The sequence below is a fragment of the Eumetopias jubatus genome, unplaced genomic scaffold (genome assembly GCF_037043125.1).
Source record: "Eumetopias jubatus isolate StellerSeaLion01/CBP00866 unplaced genomic scaffold, mEumJub1_p1.0 scaffold_4, whole genome shotgun sequence".
In the NCBI taxonomy this organism is placed as follows: Eukaryota; Metazoa; Chordata; class Mammalia; order Carnivora; family Otariidae; genus Eumetopias; species Eumetopias jubatus.
In genome coordinates this window covers 25295719-25319352 of record NW_028274810.1, presented here as the reverse complement: position 1 = coordinate 25319352, position 23634 = coordinate 25295719, and the positions used below count along the sequence as shown (strand labels likewise).

General features: G+C 35.7%; 1 protein-coding gene across 2 annotated transcripts in view; it reads right to left on the bottom strand.

Moving 5' to 3' along the window:
• DPYD (dihydropyrimidine dehydrogenase) overlaps nucleotides 1-23634 on the bottom strand; it is a 794533-nt gene that overhangs the window by 364485 nt on the left and 406414 nt on the right. For both annotated transcript variants that reach the window (XM_088022348.1, XM_028101938.2), the window contains exon 13: nucleotides 10724-10939. In XM_088022348.1, coding sequence (XP_087878474.1) covers nucleotides 10724-10939 — 216 coding nt within the window. The remainder of the gene's footprint in view (nucleotides 1-10723; nucleotides 10940-23634) is intronic.

Genomic DNA, 23634 nt, shown 5'->3' with positions numbered 1-23634 from the left:
CCTTATTAGTAGTGATAATTTGATTTCTTCTTCTTTTCCAAATAGTCCCTGGAACTTTTATATGATACATCATATTGTCTGCCTTCTACATTTTTCCAGTACATCTTGTAAGTTATAATGTAAGTATGGAATTGTATACCGAGGTTGCTTCTGCCCTCATTGTGCATATCCAGTAGAGTCTTAATAAAAAACAACCTCTTAGAGATGCAAAAAAAAAAAAAAAAAAGAATGGAGAGAGCAGAAAATACTGCTTATTAAGTAACATTTTTAGTCTAAGACTCTCTGTTGCCTTATGTCAACATTCAGTCTTTTGGTGTATACTCTGAACTAGATAGAGTTTAAGGTTTTCTAGAGCAAAGACCATTCACACACACACACACACACACACACACACACACACACACACACACACACTCCATGAATGATCAGCGCCTAATAAATGTGTGTTGAGTGAATGAGATCAAAAAGAGGGCATATAAAGGACATTAGCAACAGCTCTCAGAATACATCTAGTCTAGACCAAATACCTAAAAGTGACAATTTACTTGATGGTACTTTTAGATAAATTTTAACTTTGAGGGTGAATTGGCAGAAGAGGAATGATAAGTTTTCCAAACATGTGGGATACCATGGAAAAACTTACAAATGAGTAAACAGAGCAGGATAAAAAGAGCAGTGGACTTAGCTGAAGTAAAAGAAGCAGATGGAGAAGTCCAGTAAGTAAAGGTAATTGGACGGTAAGTAGTAAAGGTAAAGGAAGTTTGGCTGACTATTTCTCTAAAAAAGCAGTCACTTCCTTAAGCATCTAATGGGACCTCATTTTATAAACAGTGCTGATTGAGTATGAAGCCAACTGCAAGTCATGTAAGAGAAAGGAGCATAGAGAGAACTGCAATTTAAAACTAAGTCTTACAATAAAATGGTCCATGTAGGTATGTCTTTAATAAAAACCTGACAGTGAGGTAATCACTGGGTTTTATATTTCAACTATTTCAGTGAAGGATAAAGAATACCCCTATGTAGTAATGACTAGAATCTTGTTAAAAATCAATGAAGAAAATACAAAGGCAATGAGTGTATTATGGAATTCAAGCCATTTTAATTTCAACCAAGGCCCAATCAGCCAAACATAGCCAGATATGGATATATTTGACTACTTAAATTAAAAATCTGCAAAAGAATTATGTGAGAAAGGAAAAGAGTAAAATCAGTTTCTCAATCAGCAGGACTGTACTTTATGAAAATTTCCATTAGCCATAATTATGAGGATTTTCCATGAACCTTGACACGAGTTACTTTAAAACAAAACAAGACAAATAAAACTCCCAAAGTTGAAAAGTATTTTCCAATACAGGTTAGGTTCCTCTACGTGCTAACCCAAATCAAAACTGTGCACGTTAATTTATATTATTAAAAAGTCTATTTGAGTCTCACCTTGTCCACTCTACCAAAATGATTAACTAATTAACAAGTGTGAAATCACAGCCTAAAATGGAAAAGAAGTGAAGACATAATTATATTGGAAAATTGGCTGGTCTGCTTCATAGTCAACTAGCCCAATTGTGAAATAAAAGGTAAAAAAGATTGGGAGCAATTTAAATAACTTTAATAATGTACCTGGTTAAAAATATTACTTTGGCTACAATTAAAGGATTTATAGTTAATATTAGAAGTGTATGCATTTAGCCTGTGTTTGGAAACATCATAATCCATATTTTCTATTGAGCAAACCAAGTCTGGCATACATAGCACGGTTGAAAACAATGATTAGTTTAGAACTGTGGGGAAAGATGTGGAATATTTTTTACTAGATCCTAACTTGCAAGATTTAGTTTCCATATTGGAAGTGTACACACAAATGGACATGCAGGGATATGCGTGTTCTTTTGCTGTTGATGAGATCAGGGTTGCTTCATAGAAAAGCTTGCTAAAATAGTCTTGAAGTGAGCATTTGGATGAAATCTCCTATAGGACTATTACATGTGAACTGTAGCCTTTTAATAAGCCCATTCTTTATAATTTGAGGATGAGTCAATATTAATAATTTCAATACAATAAATCTAAATAACAATTGAAGAACCTAACCAGGTGAAAATAAAATTATTAGCACACAGAAATCACTTATGGTTTTAGAATGTTAAAAGTCTCCCAGATGAGAAGTTTACATTGAATTTGTTTAAATAATTATAACTCCTTAGTTAATGCGTAAGTATATACCATGAGAACAATACTGCACGATAAATAGAAATTAATTATGCACCAAATTTGAAGCTAGAACTATAACAGGGAAAATAATGCACTGGACAGTTGTTCATTTATTGTTTCATAGACTTTCACAATAATGTAGTGTAGAAACTCAAAAACAATAAAATAAATCAGTTTGACTTAATGTTTAAAAAGATTCAGATCTTTATTTCTAATAAGGCCTTTTAAAATGAGTTACAAGAGTAAATTGTAGTCTTTTGTATTGTAATCCAAAGAGAATTTTCTGAGCTCTAAAGTATTATTACATAGCATATTTGTGAAATTTTTCTTAACAGCTCCAAATATTATTTTTAGCATTTATAGTCCTGACAATGTTATTCCCGAATTCCTGTCTGGTTGATAGGTGCTAGCAATTTGTGCAAATGTACGAACTTCCCCTCAATTAAGATAATGTGGATCGAAACAAGTTTCTTGAAATCCACATGGGAGAACAGACAACCTACATGGTAAAAAGTCTGCAAACCTTATTATAGAAAGGAAAACAGGACTATTTAGAAAGTAAAAAGAAAAGGCTTGTTGATAGGACATGAGAGCTGTCTCCAAGTAACTGAAGGGCTGTCATGTGGAATTGTGGTTCAAATTAGAATCCTATAATTATTCATTCATCTAACAAGTATGTATTGCATCCTTCCTATCTGCCAGACATAGTTCTTGGCACTGGGCATACACTAGTGAGCAAGAAAGACAACATCCCTCTTCTTATAAACCTTACTTCAAATGGCCAAAACAGAAAAATAAACAAGTAAACAAATACATGATCAAGAGACTGGTAATTTCATATGGTGGTAAGTGCAGTGAAGAAAAACAAAATACAAAAACAGGGAAATGTGGCACAGGAAGATTGAGTTTTGAGCAGTCAGCACAGACTTCTCTGATGAGGTAATTTTTGATCTGAGAACTGAATGAGAAGCAAGAGCTATATGTACAAAGATCCAAGGGCAGAGCATTCCAGACAGAGCAAACACTAGCAAAATGGTCTAAGAGAGGGAGGACCCTGCCATGTTGGGGGAGTAGAAAGAGGGTCAGTGTGGCTAAAGAAAATTGGCACAGAAGGAGATTGGCTTTTGGCAAAGGATGGACAGTGGATTCCCAGAAGGTTTTATTATTTTTTTCTTTTTCAAGTTTTTATTAAATTCTAGTTAGCATACAGTGTAATATTAGTTTCAGGTGTAGCATTTAGTGATTCATCCCTCCCAGAATGTTTTAATTCAAAAGTCTCTCTCTGTGACACTATACATAAAACCAAAATAGAAATAAAATCATAGCGGCGCCTGGGTGGCTCAACTGGTTAAGTGACTGCCTTTGGCTCAGGTCATGATCCCAGAGTCCCGGAATCGAGTCCCACATCAGGCTCCCTGCTCAGCGAGGAACTTGCTTCTCCCTCTGACCCTCCCCCCTCTCATGTACTCTCTCTCTCATTCTCACTCTCTCAAATAAATAAATAAATAAATCTTAAAAAAAAAAGAAATAAAATCATAGGTGCTGCTCTATGAGGTAGGGGATAGAAGGCCCTCAGTGCACCTGCTCAGCTGAACTCCAGTTGTCTGCCAAACACTGATGGAGTCAAACTGCCTTCAGTTTAGACATAAAATAACAAGATACAGAGAGGATAAGTTAGAAAATATGATCTAGAGGAAAGCATCTGGATTTGTATCAAATAGACCTTGGTTCAATCCTGGTGCTGTTGCTGTGGATATCAGCCTTTGGATGGGAGGAGCTATTTCCATGGTCCCAAATCCTGGTCTGGCCTTGTGACTTGCTCTAACCAACAAAATGAGAGTGGAAATTATATTGTGCAACTTCTGAGCCTCAGACTCATAACTTCCACTCTTACATTTTTAGAATACAGCCGCTTTGTGAACAAGCTCTGTACAGTCTCTTTGAAGATGAGACCATATGGAGATCCAGGCCCAGATATGCCAGCTGAGGTTCCAAGCACGTGAAGAAAGCCATCAAGGACCAGCAGCCACCAAGTCTGTCAACTAACTGCAAATGCATGAGTGAGAACAACTAATGTCATATGGGGCAAAGTCAAGCCCACCCAGCTGCGCCCTGACCAGATTGCCAAACTATAGAACCAAGAGCAGATTACTTGTTGCTTTAAGCTACTAAATTGTGCTTTGATATGCAGCAAGAGATAAGTAATACAGAAATTGGTTATGTTTGCTAACATAATGGAATCTAAAACATGTGGCATTGGCTTTCGAAATGAGAAGGGGGCAGAGACCTCCTTTGGAAAATCAAGAGTCGGCAGTTAGTAAAGGCTGGAAAATGGTGAACAAACTGTTAGTGGAGGCTTGAAATGCTGTGTGAAAATTGTTACTGGAGACTGGGAAAAGGGTGGCCTGTATTATGTAGTGACAGAAAAATTGGCAATAATATCTCTGGTGATAATTCAGAAGATGGAAAATGTACATAATGCATGTGTGGATCTGACTGAAGAAATATCTAGACAAAACACTGAAAGTGTCGGTTGAATGTTTCTACTCAAGAATAATAAGGTACTGTAAGAGAGAAATTAGCTAAAAAAGGATATATTTAATTTGCTAAGCAACCTTAGAGCAGGCCTTGCTGTGTTAGAAAATAAAATTATTCTTAGTCTTTTTTCTACTCTGGGAGGAAAAGATTTTCAAAGTAAGAAATGACCTTAGGGTAAAGATCACATCAAAAGTGGTGCTATATGATCCTTTGTCAAGATTTTAGAAAGATTTAAAGCAGGTCCTAGTAGATTCTCTCAGGTAGACAATATCGATTCTAAGAATCTTAAGGACATTGTGCCACAACAGGAGAAATATCCAAAATGGAGAAAAATCTGTCTCAAAAAGAACTATGAATGTGGCTTTAGGGCACGTAGTCAGCCCTTAATAGATTCAAAAAGTTTTTAAGCAAGTTTTCTGATGATGTGATTAAAAACTAGGACTAAAAGGGGCAATTGAAATAAAGAGAATAGGGGTTCTTAACTTTCTCTGGCAACTAATAGGTTGAAAAAGTTACTCAACTGCCAAGAATGGCCATCACTGGCCATTTCTTAAACAAAACAGAACACAACTCAGAGGACAGAATAAGAGCCCAGAGGACAGAGCCAAGAGCTGTTAGGAACGATGGATTAGGGGACCATTACCAGGGAGCAGAATGGGGTCCTACTCAAGGAACATCCTCTCGCCTCCCATGAGGCACGAGAGATAATAAAGAGATGGAGAGAGGAACTCAGCATTCTGAGCAATTACAGCAACTCCAGTTGAGGGTCCATATGTATGAATGAGGCCATCTTGCCAGTCCCCGGGCATCCCTCCAACTGACTGAAAATGCATGAATGAGCCCAAGGGACACTTTGTGAAGCAGAAGAACTGCCCACCTGAGTCAGCCAAACTGCCAATGCACATGATTGTGAGCAAATAAATAATTTTTCTAAGTCCTGGGCAATTGGTTTAACTTTCTCACTCTATTATTTCATATGAAAAAAATTTTTTCAATACTATGTTATAGGGATATCATGAAAATTCAAAGCATAACTTCTGAAAAACATTTGGCAATGTCTATACTTTCTAAGCACTCAATAAATGGTAGTTAATTATGTGTATAATAATGATAATTTTAACAACAACAATGTATAATATTAAACAGTTTGTGCAAGGTAGTGATTTAGAATAGAAGCAGCTTTGGACAGAGAATGGACTCTCCCAGGCCAAAGTTGTTTTCCCTAGACATCACTGCCTCTCCATACTTGTTAGCCTTTCTCTAGGGTATTTATTTACTTGGGGGAAAAAAAAAACACCATATTTAAAAATCAACAATTCATTTATGCTAATAAGTTAGACTAATTCTTTCCATGGTGTCTCTGAGGGCAGAACTATAAAACATGGATGGAACTTATGAGAAAAGCCAATTTGGGGTCAATAAAAGAAGATATTCCTAAAATAGGGTTTTCCATAGCTATAACAGGTTTCTTTGTCTTAAAGATCGAGCATATTTCTTGTTACTAAAAGCACTCCAAAACAAGTTACACTTACTCCGTCATAGCTATTGACACATAAGCTTAGATAGTTGGCCAGATGATTTTTATTTCCCTTCCTAAAACTGTGCAATACATATTCTGTTTTCTCAAAAAAATCTCTGTATTTTAAAGACTCTTAAGTCTTAAAACACTACCCATGCATTTAAAAACTCCACTGACATTTTCATTTTCAGACATGTATAGATGCACTACAGAAAGCAACATGGGATATGAAAATTTTAAATTGGCCTTTTCTCCTTTGATTGAGATCAATACTCAGAACAGTCAATTTTTTATGTGTTAACTGTTTATATGACTGAAAACAAAATAGAAACTCAATATGCTTTTGCCAAAAATCTATTTACTCATTTATTGATTCATTTATCCAACGAATATTTATGAAACATTTATCAAACTCTTCCTATACACTAAACATTGTGTTATGTGGTATAAGGTGGTATTTTATGGAAAAAGCTATCAATATTTGATTCCAAAGAAATAATGAAGAACCTTAAATATTTCTCAGTTTTTAGTTTTTGGTATTTTATGTTGAGAGACTCACTGTATGTGCACCTATTGGTGTAATCATCTGATACTTACTAAAACAAAACATATGCATTCAAGATATTTTCTCACTAAAAATCAATCACAAGTTTATTCTAATATCTATACTATATACTTTATAAATGAAATGAATTTTTGCTTAGGTTTGAATTTGATTTGGAATAATACTAAACACTTCTGAGTTTATCTATGTATCTATGTAGTGATAAAGATGTATGCAACTTGCAGTCACAGATTACATATTTGCAGTATATAATACGTAGATGCCTGAGAACAAAATTTATGATATAATTCACAAAAATAAAATCTTTTTATCTATTTCCTGTCAGTATAATGTGGACATAGGTCAGGAGGTTCTTTTATGTGCAGTCTAAATAATTTTTAATATTACCAGTTAAACACAGCATTTCTCTGGTTTGTCATTATAGTTTAGCTTTAATTAAGCTTGACCTTGATTTCTCTCCCACCTTTTTTTATTTAAACATGAATGCAGAAGGGGGGGAAATCGGAGGGGGAGATGAACCTTGAGAGACTATGGACTCTGAGAAATGAACTGAGGGTTCTAGAGGGGAGGGGGCTGGGGGGATGGGTTAGCCTGGTGATGGGTATTAAAGAGGGCACGTACTGAATGGAGCACTGGGTGTTATACGCAAACAATGAATCATGGAACACTACATCAAAAACTAATGATGTAATGTATGGTGATTAACAATAAAAAAAGTTAAAAACATGAATGCAATATATACTTATATGTAAAAATAATTTTAATTATATTCTCAATATCATTTTATGATGATATTTTAAATATCATCTTTATCAAACATAAACAGAATCTCAAGAAAGGCAATCTACATATTTTGGGACATTCCAGGGAAGACTGATTTGGGAAGGAAGAATATAGTTAATAAAAGCCATCTTTGATGTTATTTAACACAAAAGCAAACATAGATCTTTTTATATTTGACATTAAAAATCTGATCATTTGCCTCCCTAAGAAACCACATACAGCTTTTATACAGACTGCACAGTAAAGAATAATAATATTTCTGTTTACTGAGATATCAACTGGCATTTCACTGTAAGTCAATGGTCTATCGTTGCTACAGCATATTAGACCTCAATCGGGCATCTACAAATGTCAAGAGTATAAAAAAAGTATAGGATGAAAATCAAAAGCATGTTCCGAACTCCCAAAAAAATTTAAAAAAAGGGAAACAAAGTTCACCTAAACATATTTGCTGCAGAAATCACTGCAATATTCAGCTGTCAATCTAGAAAAACAACGAGGGAGCCACCCTGTCAGTAGGACACGATAATAAAATTTCCAGCAGATGTTCAGGCAGGGCTCTAATTTTTACTGAACTCCCTTGATAAGTATTTAATTTCTTTATCATATTCAGGCTCGGCAAATTGTTCTTCATCAAAACTGTATTGTGAAATATTAATATTTCATATGATAACAAAACTCCATAGAATAACCTTTGTCATATTAAGAGCATTCAAATTTCAAATGTCAAGCTTCTGAATTTTAACACATTTTAAGTAGATTCTTGAATTGGCATAATAAATTATAATAAGGGTAATCTAAATTGGTATGCTATAATGTGACACAAATATATAGAACATATAATATTTCAATAGATGTCTTTAGTAAGAGGCTGTGGGGAAAACGTGTTTCTACCTACTGAGTTGTATGCTACAACATTTCATCAGTAAGAAAGCATAGACGCTCATAAGACAATTTCACATTCACAACAGGTTTAATCACTAATTAGGGACAATATAAGAAACAAAACAGAACAAAACAAAAACCCTGGATTTCTATGAAACAAACTGACTACTTTGCAAAACCACCTATGGGAAACAACTGTTTTTGAAAATGGCATTATGTCATTATAATCTGCAAAAATACATTTAAAATAGTCTGTACAAATATTCTGTTCTACCCACCATCAAAGCAAGTAACAGAGAGCTTCCTAAGGAAGCCCCCAACATTATGTTTTATATGCTAAATTTAATTTGCATTTGTTCCTTACTCTCCCTTTGAACCAGCATCACAGACTTGTGAATTGACAGATTAAATTCAAATTGAAGGTTTAGAAGGAAGTTAGCTTCCACATTTATTTCTGCTGGTGATCCTAATAAAGGCAACTGCTCCTAGGTTACTGAAAGAGACAGCATCACAAATCAATGCATGTTACCAAGAGAGTAAAGACAGATGTCTCTGATTAATCAGAATTCAATTTTTTGCAAGCAAACGGCAAATTCAAAGCAAACACTTTTTCCTACAGTTCTTCACTTGTACCTGATTAGCCACCTATTTCTGCTTACATATAAAATTTTTAAAACACTGTAACTATAATGTAGTCATTAAATGGTATCAGAGACTCAGTTTTTCTCAGCAGATTAAACATTTGATAACAGCTTCCGAGTTATTCTTCAAGGATGAATTGAAACAAAGACCAATATACCATCAATATTCTACAAAGCTGTAAACAATTGATTAATGATATTTTAAAGCTGAATCCAGTAAGTTCTGTTTATCTTTACACTTTAACCAGAGTATTTCTAAATATTCAGCCAATTTATTTGAAAAAAGAACCTCCCTTTAGTTATTTAAATGTAAAAACATTTATGAAATTTTTTCTGCCCTGGTTTTTCTAACTCTTGAGGATTCTCTAGATTTTGTTCATCACACTTACACAGAGCCTCTCGTAAAGCTAAGTGTCAGAATAAGACAGCTGTAATGTTTTAGCCACACTAATGCCAGCTATTGATCCTAGTAAGAGGAGAAAGAAGGAGAGAATGTGCTTAATGGGGCATATTTGTTCTCTATTATTTTCTTTGCCTACGGATAAGGCTGATTTAAATAATGATACACTTTCTCAGTCACTAGATTCACACATTCTTACACATTAATTATTACTAACTACCAGTTACTACTAAATACATTGATAGATTTAGCATTTAAAATTTTATCAATAAAGGATCTAAGAATGTTAAATTCTGCTGTGCTTTTCTAATTCAAAACCATATAAGAATGCAACCTTCTGTTGTTTAATTCATGCTCCTTTCAAGACATGAATTTATACACTTTGTGTACTTTAAGAAATTAATCTGAACCATAATATGTACTTTATTTTCTACTAAGTATGTCCATTTATGGTGCGAATACAAAGTCATCATGCCAAATTAAAGTCAGGTATATGTACTTTGAAAAAAGTTTCTGTATTTAAAAGTTCAAGAAGAATCTTATTATCAAAACAAATGAGGTACACTGAGTGATTCTTTTTGACATGAACTGGGTCCCAGGATTATGTACAAACCAAATCCATAGTCTCTCCAACTCTGAGTTCAGGCAGATGTCCTCAATCACACACATCCAGAAATCACAAAATAATTAATGCCAAAATAGGAATTCATGAGTTTGTGATTATTACATGAAATACCGACTTTTGTAATATATACATGTTTGATGCTTCCTGTACAAAACAAAATGGGAATACATGCCCTTTCATGGGACAGAAAGATTGGAAAAGAAAATAAAAACTAACTTGGACTAATAGGTCTTGTCCAGTAGTTGAGTAACTATTATTTCTTGGTCAGGAAAATCCTTTTTTTTTAAAGATTTTATTTATTTATTTGGGAGAGAAAGAATGAGAGATAGAGAGCATGAGAGGGAAGAGGGTCAGAGGGAGAAGCAGACTCCCTGCTGAGCAGGGAGCCCGATGTGGGACTTGATCCCGGGACTCCAGGATCATGACCTGAGCTGTAGGCAGTTGCTTAACCCACTGAGCCACCCAGGTGCCCTGGTCAGGAAAATCTTGCCGTCATAATATTTCTGCTCTAATTAAAATACATGATAGACATTTAAACATGACTTCAAAAGTCTTTTCTTACCTTATCAAGAGAGAAAGTTTTGGTCAGGGCAAAACCCCATCCAGCTTCAAAAGCTCTTCGGATCATTGATGTACTGGTAGCTGGAGTAGCACTAGCAAGACCAAAAGGGTTTATAAACTTCAGTCCAGCCATTTCCACACTAATGTCCACCAGATCAACAGGAGTGTAAAAGAGGGGCAGTTCAGGCTTGGCAGCAACCGTAGCTCCATATTGCGACTGCAAAAAACAAATAGCCAATAACTTCTTGCATCAGACCTGATTTTTCCAAACAATCTTTGACAAAAATCACTTCAACACACCATTCAAATTAATATAGATTATCTTGGTCTGTTTACAATGATGAAAACTGGCAAAAAAATGTCAGTTAGCAGTGAACCAAATTCATATAATAGCATCTTTTTTCTAATTTAAAAGGCATTATAGAGAGTATCAACAGAAATAAAATCAATTAAATAAACAAACAAAAAACTCTATTTAAAACATACGGAGATTCAAACACAAAAGGGAAAAATTTCAGAATTTATCTCCCTCTCCCTGGTCCCATAATCCAGACTTTTTGTACTTAATTTGTGGAAAATGTCTTTAGTGCTCAGAGATATGGGCAACAGAAAGTCAGGAGGCCCAAATTCAATTTCGAGTAGTCTCACTTCTTCTGTTTATGAGATTTTAGGAAAGCCACCTAATCTGTCCGTGCCTTTTCTCCTCTACCGTTTTCAGTAGAGCAGCGGGAATGCTGGTTGCTTAATGTCGTACCTCCTAGGGGTATTGGAAAAGGCAGGCGATCATAAGCCATAGGAAGACATCTAATTTGGAAAGTGGGGAATGTACTCATGTGCAAGAGGAGAGTTTCTTTTTTCAGAACCCAAACCAGTACCAAAACAGTCAATGTCGGGAAACCTGCAACTGGCTCTCAAAACTGGAAAATTTCCTTTGTTAAAAGAACACAGTAATAAAATTACCTTGCATTATGAAAACACTTATACAAAGTGCATGGCACACTGAAGACGGTAGGTACTTGCTAAATGTTGTCTCTTCCTGGCTGGGGAGGTTATTAAAGATCTCATCAGGCCTTTGGTTAATAAAGTGTCTGTCTCTGTCTCTTTCCTTTTCTCCCTCCTTCTCTTTCTCTCTGTTTATCTCTGAAAGACAAATAATTCTGCCAAATATAAAAAAGGATGAATTTTTTAAGCCAAACTGAAGGGATAGGGCTAGTTAATTCTAAAGTAAGAACTCCTTTCCCTTGTGAACCATCACTCAAAGGAAAAGTTGTTTGAGCATAACCTTAATTTTACAGGAGTGTGTCTTATGTAGATAAAAATTGCCATGACTTGCATACAAATTATTTCTGGACCTCCACCACTTATAATGCAAAGTAAAGTTCACTTAATATGTAAAAAGGCATCAAACTTGTCAAGTGAAAGACTAATGTATCTCCTGCACCTACAAAGAGGTGCCTGAACATATCAAAGCTTCAGCCATGGCAGGCATCTTCTGCCAGGAATGTTCTGGGTTTCAAGGCACATTTCTGAATACTGGTCAGTCCTGTTCTGAATATTATTTCTCCTGTCCTCATGTGGAGTTGTAATACTATTAAAAAGATTAGCAAAGACAAAGGTATAATGTATAATATAGGGAATATGTTAATTTGATCCATGTCTGTGTGTGTGTGTGTCTGTGTGTGTGTGTCTGTGTGTGTGTGTGTCTGTGTGAATTTGTACAGGGGTACATGAGGGGAAAAACATCTTTGATATGATTTTTCTCAGCTGTGCAATCATAGTTTAAATTGAATCAGGCAAATTTAGGTTAGACTAAGGAAGATTTTCCAGACACCATGGACTGGTCAACACTGGGAAAAATCTAGATGTACTTTTCGTATCTGAGGAATCTTAGAAATTGCAGGCAAGTTTGTGTCTGATGCTCAGAGCAGAAATGCATATGGTTCCATATTCTTATTTAGGTGAGGTGAATGACACTACTAGTTTTCTTCTCTTTTTAAGGTTTTGTACTGAAATATCTAATCTCTTCAATCTTACAGATGAATTTGTTTGTTATAATCATAGCTATACGGCATTAGGCAACAACAGCCCAAGGAGGTAGATAGAGACGTATAGTTCAACTTGCATTTCTTAATTTATGTAGTTTAAAATAAATAAGGCATTGCCCTGAAATTATTAAGATGGTTGCTGCCTTAATACTAAAAAGGGAATGACAGGGACAAACCTCTCAAGATTTTCCTTAAGCTTCAAAATAAAAATATAAAACCAACAAACCAAAGCAAACAACAACTAACAAAAAGTAAACACACACACAAAACTTTCAGATGAGAAGTACAGGTTCTTATAAAATATGTATTTATTTTGACAAAAATACTACTGATGTGTATGCAAATATGATATAATCTAAAATCTTTACTTGTAATAGGCAGTTGTTTTTCATATTGCGCATACAGCGCTTTTGTTTTGTCTTTGAGACTTTTTACCACAGTGTGGTGCTACAGCAACCTAGTCTGTCCAACCTCATAATTTACTCATGCCCAATGTATGCTTCCTTTTCTGAAGTTTAAAAGCCTGTTCCCCTCTCTACCCTTGCTCAGACAACTTAAGCATTTCAAATTTCAGCTCTCACCATGAGGCTAATTCCTCCCAAATCCCATTCATAACCTTCAAACTCAGATTTCCAAGAGACTTCAAGACCTTTGGATATGGATGTTTTGTCATTAATTCAAACTCAACTGCTTCAAAGTGTATCTCATATTCTCTTCTAAAGAATATGTTATCCAGATTTTCAATTTCAGACAATACTATTTTTCCATCATCCAATTGTGTTCATAAATAACAGTTGTCAGAAACAGCCTAGATTATGTTAACCATACTGGAATTAAAATAAAAAACTTAATTGAAAGAAAGAAAGAAAGAAAGAAAGAAAGAAAGAAAGAAAGAAAGAAAGAAAGAAAAGAAAGAAAAAGTAAGAAAGAAAGAAACAACCTAGATGTTGAGCAATGAAGATTAGTTCACCAATAATACCACTGTAAAAAGGAATGTTACACTGGCATCAGACTGATATAGAAACTGACACAAGGAAAAAAAATGTACTGGCATGAAAGAGTGTTTATCCTGTACTAAGTAAAAAAATAGTGGGTTAACATTATATGTAAGTCCAAAAGTTTTCAGTAAAAAATAAGGAAACAAATAAATATTTAATATATATAATAGTATATGTTATTATGTGTATTGCTATATGCTTCTCTGTTTACCCATCTATCATAAAGAGTAAATACCAATATGTTAACTAGTGTTATCTGAACTGGGTGGGATTGGTATGACCTTTAATTTTTAAATTTTTGCTCATTTTATCTTTTATACTTTCAATACTAAACATAAATTAATTTATATGAAACAAACAGAATTAAAGGTAGATTAAAAATAATTTTCTAAAAGAATCAATGAAAAACCAGTAAGTGAAGATCAAGGTAAACAAACTACTCTTTAGTTTCCTCTACAGATTGCCCCAAATCAATCCTTTCAGCTATATTTAGTATTACACATAAACTTATGAACATTTAGAACTAGAACAATCAAAGAGATGATCAACCTTAAAAGCTTTATTTTATAAAATGAAAACTAAGGGTAAAGGAGGTTAAGTGAGTACAACCTATAAGTTATTCAGCTAGTGGCAAAGCCAGAATAAAGCGTGTATTTTTTCTATTTTGTTGGTCAATTTTCCTTCCAGCACCTTAAGCCATCTCTCAGAAATCAAATGTTTCAGTCATTCTTCCTCAAAAATACTCTGTGCCATCCTGCCTCTGCACCCTTTCCCATTCCATCTCTCTCTTCTCGACCTAGTATAACATTTCCCAATCTAAAGCACTCCCTGGCCACGGTAGATAAATAATTTTATCTGGACTACTCCCAGGGCATAAAAAAATAACATTATTTCAATTTACTAATTACACTGAAAATATTTGGTTATATGTTTAATCACTAATATGCTAAAACTTATCCACATCTTCAGGAAACCAAATTCAAATTTTTTTTCATGGCATATACTGATTGCTTCCATAATGTAGTGCCATTGAACTCAGACACAATTCTTAACATTCATATAAAACTATTTTCGTTCATGTATTTATTGAGAACTTGATGTTATAGAGATGAACAGAACAGACAGGTCTCTGGAGCTCACAAACAGAAGAATGTAAATAAAGCTACCAACCAACCTGTGACACACGGAATTAAAACCACAGATAGTTCATCACACTGCTACATGTCTCCATGCATTATTTTATGTATTTCCACTGTCCTCACATAGAATCCAAGTTTTCTTCACCCATCAAATGATTATTCATCTCTCCAAACTCAGTTCATTTATGCAAGTATATGCTTCCTGGGGTACTTCCTTAAAGCATTCCATACCCTTGTCAAATATATCTTCCTGTCATCTCTGCTATGTTGCAATTTAAAATATGCCTGTACCTCAGTAGTCATCATATGGGGCTGTACATGTTGATTTTCTCTTCAAACAGAACATAAGCTCCTTGAGGGCAGTGATCATCTTATTCAAATGAGTATCTCCATTAGAATTAGAAATATATGTAAATATATTTATATATATATATATATATATTTATATTATATATATATATATATTATATATATATATATATATTTATATATATATATATAAATACCCTTAAAGGCAACTCTGCCGTCTTAGAGACAAAGGTAAATAAAATCACTTTTCCCCGTGGCAACCTTTAAATATGTTTTATTTTTTTTATTTTTAAAGATTTTATTTATTTATTTGAGAGAGAGAATGAGAGAGAGAGAGAGAGAGAGCACATGAGAGGGGGGAGGGTCAGAGGGAGAAGCAGACTCCCCGCTGAGCAGGGAGCCCGATGTGGGACTCGATCCCTGGACTCCAGGATCATGACCTGAGCCAAAGGCAGTCGCTTAACCAACTGAGCCACCCAGGCGCCCAACCTTTAAGTATGTTTTAAAGAACTATCACATTCTTTCCAAATCTCCTTTTACCCCAGGGTAAGCATTTATAGCTTCATAATTATTTTTCAAACACAGTGCTTTTTGACATTTTCATTGTCCTTTGTTGGATATCTCATTTACTTTTCCATTCTGAAATTGAGAACTGTGCTAACATAGTTGAAAGGGTTAATTACAAGAACTTGAATTTATGTGATTTCCTCTTTCCTTTCCCTTTCTAAAACAGGCACTGTCTTATAATTTGGACATTACCATGATTTCTTTGGTTGTTCAAAATATACTTAATGGAAATGCAAAACAAAACAAAAAAAAACCCCACAGAATCAAAAGAAGATAAAGTGATAAAGAATTGAGAGGAGGACGGGGCGGGGGCAGGGAGGTAAAAATAGAGATTAAGGAAAAGTGAGATGTCGAGCAGATTTTTAGTGTAAAGGTAAAAAGTGATTATTTCTTCTATAGAAGCCACTCAGACATTAAGAGACACTGCAAATGAGAGGGATGTCTAAAGATGACTTTTTAGAAGGTTTGATTTTCCCTCTCAGAATTTTTTAAGGGGAGACTGAGTGAGGATTTTAGTCACTTAAAATTCCATGTAAAAAAATTATCTGCATAACATGCATAAACCATGAGAGGTCCCAAATTTATATGGGTTACACTTAAATTTTCTCATTTCATTTCCACCTACAAAATCCTTCAAGGCTCTTCACTACCTGCAGAATATAGCACCAGCTCCTGAGCATTATATAAACCTAGCTGTAATCTGGGCTCTTCCCCACTCCCCATACTTTCTAATTTCCTCTTTCAGCCTTTCTAATCTCATCAACTACCACTCCCTCACAACATTTTATGCTTCCATTTATTAAACTACTTATAATTTCTCAAACAAAAAAATATCCTTAATGTACATATGCATTTTGACTCCCCCCCCCAAAAAAATTGTCCTTTCCTGTCTGGCTTTTCTGCTTTGACAATTCCAACCAATCTTCAAAGAGTCAGTCCTGTTGTCATCTTCACTATGAAACCTGCCTGGCTATCCACAAGCAAAGTTGTTCCGTTATCATACTCTGCACTTGTTAGTTTCCATTTATGTGTCTCCTACCTAATTTAATTTAAGCACCTAGCATAAGATTTGGCAGAAAGATGCTCAAAATATTAGTTGGATATGTCAGACTAGTGATCTTTACTTAGTCTCTTTTTTACATCAGTCCCCAGTAAGATGATAATCAACTTACATGAAATCATCATCAAATGCATTCCAGATATATATTCCATTAGTCTGATTCTAATCTAGACTAACATTCAACTCTTACCATTGGAAGACTGTCGAGTTTAGCAAAGGCACTAAGAAGAATTATTTAATGCAATGATACATAACTACTCTGGGCAATTAACATTCTGTATCAGGCACATAAAGTGACATAAACATTTACTGACCTCACAATTTTGCTAGGATCTAGTTTAAAATGAAACATTTTTCTGCCCCACATGATGTTTAACTTCCGGCTTAGATCAGATTTGTTCGATTGCAACCAATAGAAACTAGCCTCAGATGGCTGTTAAGAGCGAGGGTACAGAAGCATCTCATTAAACTCAGGAATGCAGTTAAGCCTCTAGGAAAGGCTGGGGATCCTCATGGAAAGCCATATAATCTGTCTCTCCCTCTCTCTGCTCTTCTACATGCTTCTAGTTTAGTCTTCTGTCTCTGCCAACTGGCTTCCTCTGATTCTTTATGCAGAATGGTTGCTATTCTATAGGTCTAGCCCAGTCATTTTTAACTCTACATATTAAAAACATTTGAAGAGTTTTAAAAATTCTGATGTCCTGGTCAGCCAGACTCCACACTAATTACATCAGAATTGCTTGGAGTATGGCTCAAGCAATAGTAGTTTTTGAATACTCTTCAAGGAATTGAACTGTGTGGGACGCGTGGGTGGCTCAGTCAGTTAAGCGTCTGCCTTTGGCTCAGGTCATGATCCTGGGGTCTTGGGATCGAGTCCCACCATCAGGCTCCTTGCTCCTTGGGGAGCCTGCTTCTCCCTCTGCCTCTGCCTCTCTCTCTCTCTCTGTCTCTCATGAATAAACAAATGAAATCCTTAAAAAAAAGGAATTGAATTGTGCATCCAAGGCTGAGAATTGCTTCTTTAGCCATGTCAATGCTCCCCCTAATTCCTAATTCTCAAATGAGAAATTCAAGTTTGGTCATGATTGCATTACATGTCTACTTTATTAAAATAAATGGCTACCAGGGGCCTGTTCAAGAGAATAAAGTATTATTATAAGGTGGGCAGATACTCTACAAAGTGCCTGTATGGGGACTTTTATCTGCTGATAAAGTAACAATTCTGACAGCCATCGTTACATTGTCCAAATATTGAGGCCTACTGTAAAAACAGGACACTTAGTTTATTCTCAGAATCAGTAAGATACTTGTCTACTTGTAAAGAATACTTAGGTCAGACCCAGTGAGAAGTGTTTTGTACTTACTCTCTCCTTATGATCACAACTCTTCAAATTAGGCATTATTCTACTGAAAATGAGGGAAGTGAGGCTCAAAGAAAATAAGCAACTTCTTCAAGGATAAGAAGCCAATAAGTAATAGAGTGAGACTTGAATTCAAAGCTTACACAGCCCACATTATATCAAGCTGCTCTTATTTACATAAACAATATTCTTCTAAAGTATTAATGTCCTCAAAATTGGAAACTGATCTGAAAATTATTCACAATGATTTGACTGAACACACACAACACATATACACACAAAGAAAAAACTATTGTCAAAAATAAAAAGTATATTCCATTCAGATATTGATAAGATAATCAAGTATAATGCCTTTCATTTCAGAATGAAAATAAAAACAAATACAATCTTAAACTGTAATGGCCTATTATTTTATTATTACATTATTAATCTTTATCACTGGTATTCTCCTACTATACCTGGCTGGGTCATGGAATTATACACAGAGAAATTTGCATGTATAATGGTTATGTTGTTGAGGAAAAGCAAATCACATCATAATTATGTATCCCAATTGCATTTTTCCCTAATTTGTTTTACTAGAATGAAAATTAAAAAAAAAAAAAAAAGCATTGGTAGGGTTTTATTTGATTGAAGAAGAGAAAATAACTACCACTATGTTCCATCCGATTTAAAATCATCAAACAGCTTTCACTTACTCATTTTATTTATATTTCATTGTGATATAACTACAATGGTTCCTAATTTGGGGTACAGCTGCTCTAGAAGCATGCATTCTGAGATTATTTTAAGGCAAAGAATAAATAACATTGTATAGCCACTTAGGACTAGATTAATTCATAGGCTGGATTTATGCATTAATTAACTCCAGGTCAGTTACTTTGCCCTTTGAAGAAATATCTATAGAGGGGAAAAACTTGCAAAGCAGAAATTAATTTGGATTAGCTGCTTCCATGGTGGAAAGTCCTAGGTAGAGCGATTACAGTTATGACATAAAATCAGATTTCGTTTCTCCATTTTGAGAAATTACTATTTGTAATGAAAATTTTAGAAAAGATATGAGGGTATAGAAAAGTTTCTAAAAATAATGAACCCATTTTATTCACTTCTTTAAAGGATTATATTCACATTGCTCTTAATAAGATATTTGTAACCTGAGTGCAGAATTAAGCTACAAAATTAAACATTAACTCAAATCCATGTGATCTTTTTCATCTAAACTTTACCTCCACCCCCAACTACCAGCTCTTAAGCAACTTAAGGTAGTGTCATGCAAAAATTCCTCCTCCTCAACAAAAAAACTATTCCTCCCTTAGTTTTCCCCATTTACTTTATGACACTACCATTCGTTCAGCCTAAACTAAAAATCTGTGTATTATTCTTGATACTTCTTTTCTTTCATCCTCCATTTTTCTTCCACCAGCAAATCTTCTAATGACTCTATCTTCAAAAGATATGAATCCACATACTTCTTTCTATAATCATTGCCATTATTATCTCTTACTGGGATTATTTCTTACTGTTTCTTCCATTTTCCTTGCCTCCTACTAGAATCTACTCTTTACTTTGCACCAGAGCCTTTTAAAAACACAAATTTGATTGTTTAAAACTTTTCATTCATTTCCCATTGCACTTTGTTAACATTCAAACTATTATAGCCTACAGGATCATTCATGAACTGGCCCTGTCCCCCCTTACCAAACTGACCTTATGCCACTCGCTATCTTTGTTAATATACCTATCAGTCACATATGACATCCACTAAACTCTATCTTTCCCTGGGTGTTTGCAATTGCTATTCTCTCTTCCTGGCAGGCTCTTTTTTATTCTTCTGTTTCCATTTAAACTTTACTCCCACTGCCAGGTACCAGCGCTTTTTAGCAACTGCTATGGACTGAATTGTATTCCCCCAGAATTCACATGTTGAAGCCCTAACACCAAAGGGATATTATTTTGAGATTGGGCTTTGACTAGTAACTTAAGTTTAGATGAGGTCATAGAGGTAAGGCCCTCATGATGGGATTAGTAGCTCTATGAGAAGAGACACATGTGGGAACACAGTGAGAAGGCAGCCATCTACAGCTAGGAGAACTCTCACCAGAACCCAACCATATTGGTACCCTGATCTCAAACTTTCAGCCTCTAGAACTGGGAGAATATAAATACCTAGTGCTTAAGCCACCTAGCTTATGGTAAATTGTTATGGCAACCCAAGCTGAATAATACAGCAACCTAAGGTAGAATCACCAATAGGCCAAGTGAACTTGTAAAATGTGCTTCCTAAATCTCATGTGTCCCATGATCTAAAATGTTTCCTAGCCATTTTCGATCTTTCAACAATATTTATGAAGTGCTTACTATATGGTGGGCATTGTGACCAGGTGCTTAAAAAATAGCAGTAAACAAGTACATTTTCTGGTTTCATGGATTTTACATTACAGGATGATGGTGGGAGAAGTAATCAAAAATATAGATAAGTGTGTGTGTGTGTGTGTGTGCGCGCGCACGCCTGTGTTTATGTGTGATGTTATGATTTATAATAAGAATATATATTTGGTCTTCGTCCTGCTTCTAACTCCTAAAATCCTCAGAATTTCCTGAGTGATGAGAGCAGACAGTGTCTTTTTTTATGTTAATGGATGAAAGCACCTAAGGATGGGGGCTGGTTGCCAGGAGAATCCGCCACATGGTCCAATGTTTGGAACTTTCTATTCCATCCCTTTGACCTCATGACCTCCTGACCTCTAGGGATGTGACAGGGGCTGGAGGTTGAATCATGATTTAATCAATCGTGACTATGCAATAAAGCCTCCATAAAAAACCAAAAGGACAGGGTTCAGAGAGTTTCCAGGTTGGTATACAGGTGGAGATCGGGTAGAGAGGTGCACCTGGAGAGGGGATGGAAGCTCTGCACCCTTTCTCCATACCTGCCCTGCGCATCTCTTCCACCCAGCTGCTCCTGGATTATATCCTTTTATAATAAACCAGTGAGCTAGTAAGTACAGTGCTTCTCTGAGTTCTGTGAGCCACTCTAGCAAATATTGAACTCAAGGAGGCAATCATGGGAGCCTCTGATCTATAGCCAGTTGGTCAGAAGTACAGGTAACAACCTGGACTTAGGATTGGCATCCTGAGTTGGAAGGGATCATTGGAATCTCCAATCTACAGCTTGTTGGTAAGAAACACAGGTGGTAACCTGGGCTTGTGACTGGCATGTGAAGTGGCAGGGGAGGGCAGAAGGTGGGACAGTCTAGCAGAACTGTGGTTACCTGTGGGATCTGATGCTTTTTCAAGGTAGATAGTGTTGGAATTGACTTAAATGGTAGAATATCCAACTGGTGTCCCAAGTATTGCTTTGCAGCATGGGGAACCCCTACCCCCTCATATACATACATTGCAATTGGGTTCAGGAACCCAAAATAGTGTGTTTTCAAGTGGCTTCTCCTCAGAAACAGGATGCAGAGTATATGTGGGTTAGGCAGTAGTGTGGCTAGGGGCAGGGACACAAGTTTCCACTTGGTGACCACGAAGCCTTCTTTAATAAAGTAACTTCTGAGCAGATGTGAGAAGGAGGTGAGCAGAGTTATGCATATACCAACAGTTTTGGTATACGCTCTGACTTTGAAATGAATGTTTCAATTTATCAACTGAGCTACTGCAATAACATTGGTTTCTTTTACCTTCTACTAATTATAATATCATTCATTAAGAAAATAGCACATAGACTATTACACAGAGGTCCTATGTCATAAAACCCGAAGGGTTTGGCAAAAGGATAAACTAGTGAATTAACTTTAAGAAGTGGTTTGTAAGTTAGCCAAGGACCCACACCTCACCCAAAAATAACATGTTGACAAATTTTCAAAAGTGTCAATCAGTCAGGTAACAATTGCAATATTCACAGGCCTGGAGGCAAAGGTGGTGACACTGCTGACAAGATGTCAATGACTAGTGTAAGAAAAGCCTGGTGACCAGCACAGGGTGGTGCCTGACAGCAAATCCATGTAGCACAAAGAAGTCAGCATGATCAAGGTGAGAGTGATGAAGGTAAATAAAAGAAGCTGACATTTAAGAAAGGTGACAACAGCAATGTTAAATATTAAGACTTAGAATAAAAAGCTCAAAATTGTAAGTCAACAACCTACCAGGCAAAACCTGATTTTTGTGTTAACCTATTAACCCGTGTATTTCTGGGAGGAGAAGTCGCTGAAATAGGCTAAGGTGGGGATGGATTGCAGGGAAAAACTAAGACAGTTGTATAGATGTTACTTTTGGACCCGAAACAGGTCAGTTAGGCCACTTTGAAACTTGCTTGTCTCACCCTGAAAACACTGATTGAAAAGGATGGCGGTGAGGATCACAGGAGAAAAATTACAATGCGCTGGTATGCTCATTTTTATCCTTCTGTTTCCATGATAACTGTACCCCAACCACGTGTTTGAGCAGTCCACGTAGATATTTATCATCAATGAACCAAGTGAATTTGTATAGTCTGGCTCGTGTGCCCCATAATCTAAAACATTTCCTCGGCACATTCAATTTTTCAGTCGTAGTTATCAAGTGCCTGCCATACGGTAGGCATTTTATTGGTCAACCACCTACTATCTGGTAGGCATTGTTCTAGGCACCGAGGCTATGAGAGAACAAAACTGACAAAAAATCACTTTGAAGGCTACCTTCCCATGGGATGTTGTCTGGTATATAGTGAGCATGCAGTGCATGAAAAGGGATCCAAAAATGAAGTAAGATCATTTTGAAGACTAGTTGCATGGATTATAGAAGTCTAGTGCCATTGTTCTCATCCTGACTCTGGCACAGAGTTCTCTGATGATTGGCAGGGACTTACCTATGTGTTCTGCCTTCCATTATGCTCAACTGAAGCTCAACCAAAGGACACGGGGAGGAAGGGGCAGGATGATTATTGAGAAGAACAGTAGGGCTGAAAATGGAAAAGCCTCGGCTCTAGCCCCAGCAGGCCTTACCATCAACACCTAAACAGAGGCATTACATTTCTCCTGTTCTAGGATCTATGGATGCTATTGCTGTCTTTATCTCTTTGGGGATCTTTAACATATTTATTTTAAATCCCTTTTAGAGAGTTCTATTATGGTTCTTTTCTCCTGAGTGAATTTTCCTATGAGTTGAGTTGACTCTTTTTAAAATCTGTTTCTCAGCTTTCTGACCCATATGTTAAGTGGTTGAGTCAAACATTTCCAGAGTCATAGCCATCTCAACAAAATTTAGCATACATTTTTTAATTTGTAAAATGGGGAAAAAATAGTTACTCAGGCAGGCATAATTTTTTGAGTATGACGTGCATGTTAAGCCTCTAAAAAGATAATCAGCATATAATAGGTATTTGATAAATTAGATTCTTTACTTTAAACATATATAATTTGTGTTTCAGAAGCATAAAAAACTATAATTTTGTCT